This window comes from Aptenodytes forsteri, unplaced genomic scaffold, assembly GCF_000699145.1.
Source record: "Aptenodytes forsteri isolate BGI_AS27 unplaced genomic scaffold, ASM69914v1 Scaffold243, whole genome shotgun sequence".
NCBI classification, from domain to species: Eukaryota; Metazoa; Chordata; class Aves; order Sphenisciformes; family Spheniscidae; genus Aptenodytes; species Aptenodytes forsteri.
Window position 1 is genome coordinate 670,180 of NW_008795314.1, and position 4,135 is coordinate 674,314.

At 51.2% G+C, this 4,135-nt stretch overlaps 1 protein-coding gene across 1 annotated transcript in view; it reads right to left on the reverse strand.

Moving 5' to 3' along the window:
* Positions 1-3,097: 3,097 nt before the first annotated feature.
* Positions 3,098-4,135, reverse strand: part of LOC103899074 (histone H3.3) — a 2,548-nt gene continuing 1,510 nt past the window's right edge. Inside the window, exons 2-3 of the mRNA XM_009279480.1 lie at positions 3,894-4,130; positions 3,098-3,797 (exon numbers count right to left, since the gene is read on the reverse strand). Of these exons, the coding sequence (XP_009277755.1) occupies positions 3,669-3,797; positions 3,894-4,130 (366 nt within the window). The 3' untranslated portion in view covers positions 3,098-3,668. The remainder of the gene's footprint in view (positions 3,798-3,893; positions 4,131-4,135) is intronic.

Sequence of the window (4,135 nt, forward strand, 5' to 3'; positions counted from 1 at the left end):
ATAGGAAAGTGCATTAAGGGGTGGGGGAGAATACAACCACCTGCAGGAAAGCACTTGAAAAACTGTGGGGAGGCTGAGCCTGGTTCCAGGGGTGCGTTAGGGCTCAGGTCACTATTACTTGAGCCCTCAAGGTGGTTTGTGAAAAGATTTAAGTGCGAGAGCACTGGGTGGTGAGAAGAGGAGCAGCACAGAGAAAACTCCTTGAAAAAGCTGTGCTTGACTGCACTTCATCACCTCTGCTTTTGAATAATCTCTCTCTTGTAAGTGTCTTATTAAAAATAGAGCTCAGGCACTGTGATGATCGGGGCTTCTTCCCCCTCCATCCCCCATTCAGGAGGTTTTATTTGATGTGAAGGAAACAGAAGTCCTGGTACGGGAGAAGACGTCTCCCAAGGTAAGCGAGCGACACCCAAGGTCCGAGTGACTCCCGAGGCTGCCGATCTCGCGGAGCGCCCGGCTGGAGGCGTCGTGGGGCCAGTTTAAACCAGGAGCGGGGACAACAGGGTCTGACTGCAGCCCCCAACGCCGTCTCCCTCCTGTCCCCTGCGCAGCTCCTGTGCCGCTACCCCTACCCCACGATCTCCTGCGTGGGACGCTGCGTGGACAGCAGCAATTTATTCGCCTTCTGCGTGGCGTAAGTGCTGCCCGTGGGCCCTGGGAAGGGGAAGGTAGAGGGCTGCGGGTCTTCAAAAATAAACAAGCGACGTCCAGGCCAGCCGCGGGGTCTCTGGTGCAGTTGCAAGCCAGGGCTGAGCTTTCAGAGCCGCTCTCTCTGCCGGCTAATGTACGTGTTTCCATTTTTAGCGCTTCCCCGGAGAGCCCTGACGGGAGCACGTTCGACTGCCTGGTGTTTGCATCGAGTTCTGAGCAAGAATGCGAGGAAATCATCAGGCGAATCGGTAAGGGAATGGTTTATGTCTTCAGCTATCATCACAGCGAGATCATGGAATACCAAGAGTTGCTATACTGGTCCACCACATGCAAGATCTAACTTAATTTCTTTTTGTTGAGGTTACTGAGATGAATAGATACTTTGATACAGGTTTGGGTTGGGTTTTTTTGGGGGGGGTGTGTTTTTTGTGTTGTGTGGTGGGTTTTTTTGGTTTTGTTTTGTTTTGCTAGACAATGATTTTATTTTAAGAAACAGCTTCTAGGCATACCCAGACGGTTCATTGTTTCCACTAAGAACTTGGAGGAAACATTGTTTTCGAGGGATGTTATTTTAAAACATACTTTTCCCGCAGGAGCCCAGCCTGCTACCGCAGTTCAGCACCAAAGCAAGCATTCATAAAGCCCATCGCTTGCAATTCTTGTTTTTTTTTAACCTAAATGCAAGCTGCGTGTGGCTTCCCAAATTACGTGGCTCCTGGGCCACCGAGGACCCTCAGGTTTCTTGCGGGGACATCCCTGCCAGCTGTCCCCCCCAACAGGCTGTACCCCCCAGGACAGACCTGCCCGGGTGATCTACCTGAGATCACTTAGCGTCGGCTAAAGTTTGAGATGGCGCTTGACTCTGATCCAGGCCTTTAAAGCAATTAAGTTTACAATGTAGGCGCAAGGAAATCTTTTTTCCTACAGGTTTAGCAGCGAGGAAAAGACTTGTTTAAAAACCTGATCTTGCATCATTTTAGACCATGTTTTTGGCAGCCCCGTGGCAGATATGATAACGGCATTAACCGGGGGCTGCGTTTGTCCCACGCACGCTTGGAGCGGCGTAGGAAAGGGCGCTGAGGAAGTTGTGTAAGAGCGCCTGGTAAGGAGCGCCTCTTCCTCCAGCTGCAGGATTTAAGCACACGGAGTGGTTCGTCTGATAAGGGAGAGCCCTGGCTCCGGCCCCGAGCTCCGGTGGGCCCAGCCTTCGCCCGCGATGCAGCCGTCCGGCAGCGCCCCGAGCGATGCAGGCCCCGACTGCCGGGAGCAGGAGTCAGGATGGTTTTCAAACTGCTGTTCTGGCCCTCCTTGTGGAAGGAAGTGCTGTAAACGCGTCCGGTCTTCAAACAACCGCGCAGATGGCCAGCGTTGACTTCCCGCCCGCTCTCCCGTATGAACTACTGCTGTTGTTCTTCCTCCTGAAACGCCACTTCTGCCACGGCACTTTTAATTTCATTGAAATAAATCAAGATGAGCTAGCCAAACTACTTCCCCGTGCTACTCTTCCGTGCCAACTCCAGCCTTACTAGTGCAGCCTGTTCTTTAAGAGCTGAGGAGAGCCGGCCTCGCAATTCAATTTAGATGTTAATTACCTGTGCTTCAGATGTAGTCTGAGCAGCTTCCCTCTACCCCAACCTAACAAGGCATGGCTGCTCCCAGAGGCACTGCCGAGAAAACCAGACCCGTCTCAGCAGAGCGCCCGAAGCGCTGTTCCAAAGTGGAGGCTTGAGTATAATCCTGTTTCATCAAAAAAGCTTAGATGGGAAATGAGAATCTTATTGAGCGCCCATCCCAGTCTGCGTAGCAGCCCATATGCTCTCAGGTTGTATAATTAGCTTTTCCACTTGCATACCATCCCGCGCTGCTAGCGCTGGCTGCTGTTATTAACTGGGACTTAGTCATGCGGCCCCATCCCACAGAAACTCACAGGCCGCAGCCGCGCACACCCCCCCCCCCCCCCCACCCCCCAGGGAAGGAGCCGGCGCTTTGGCTTCAGGCAGACTGGTCGCACCAGAATAAACTTCCCCTGCATCTACTGGAGAGAGGAGAAAAAAAAAAGCTTAGTTCTAGAGTTGGGCCTGAACAGCAGACACCAGTAAGCAGTTAAGCTTTATTAAAAAAAAAAAAAAGCAAGCCCAAAGCCCCCCCCAAAGGCAGAAGGCTGCTGCCTAGCCTAGGCCTGTCCGTCAGGCTACTCCTCTTCTACCCCACAGCTGCAGGGCTCAGCTCTGCTCTCGCTGGCCAAGAGCCACGACTCAAGCTACAGAAAGCCTCCAAAAACCTCCTCCAAAAACCTCCGAGGGTGGCCAGGGGCAAGTTCTCCAGACAAAATTAAGTTGCCGCAGCAGCAGCCCAGGCTTACAGGCATCTACTGCTGACCTGCTGGAGCCGGGAGGAGGAAGCTTCTTCAAGCCCATACAAACCAAATGACAAAGACTCCTCAACATGTGAATGTAAAACATTTAATTTAAAAATGTTGACACTACAATATATAAAATAGCTATTATAAATGCACATAGTGTATTCTATAGCTGCCAGGTTTACGTTTTTAGGAAACTGTAAGTTACACTGTGGTTAAGACTTGTAGTTTCACCCTCTGAAAAAGTCCACATTTGATCACAGTGATGTATGGTCAGACTAACAGCCCCAATTGTTAAACACTTGGATCAAGTCATAACCAGTTTTATTGCAAAAGGACCCTGTACACATTTATATCAATTCTAGTACCTTACAAGTTTAGCTACCCAACAAGTCATTAACATACAGAAACATGCATGAGAAGCAAGAAAGATCACCCATCCCTTCTGCATATTAGCAACTTGTCACTCCTGAGCAACGAGGCTCACATCACTGAGGTTTATGTGAACAGTCACTTTTAGCATTCATCCTGAGTGAAAGATGGAATGACTTAAGTACAAATGCAACATATTATAAACAATTTCTTACAAAAAAGTCACAAATTAAAACCAAAGTATTTTACAGAATTTACTACAAAACACCGTAAAAACAGCCTTCACTTAAGCCCTCTCCCCCCGTATCCTGCGAGCCAACTGGATATCTTTGGGCATGATGGTGACTCTCTTGGCATGGATGGCGCACAGGTTTGTATCTTCAAACAGACCCACCAGATATGCTTCGCTGGCCTCCTGTTTCAAGAGCACAAGAAGAAATGTCGTTAGAAACCCTCAGCGAAGCACGCGCAGAGCCGCGAGCGCCGAGGCCCAGCAGGCCGCTAGCAATACCTGCAGCGCACCGATGGCCGCACTCTGGAACCTCAAGTCTGTTTTGAAGTCTTGGGCGATTTCCCTGACCAGCCGCTGGAAGGGCAGCTTGCGGATCAGCAGCTCCGTGGACTTCTGGTAGCGGCGGATCTCACGGAGGGCGACGGTGCCCGGCCTAGGTGGAGGAGGAAGGAGGGAGCGGGTGAGCCGGGGCAGGGGCCGCGCCAGCGCCTGGCCGTGCCGTGCCGGCGGCCTTACCTGTA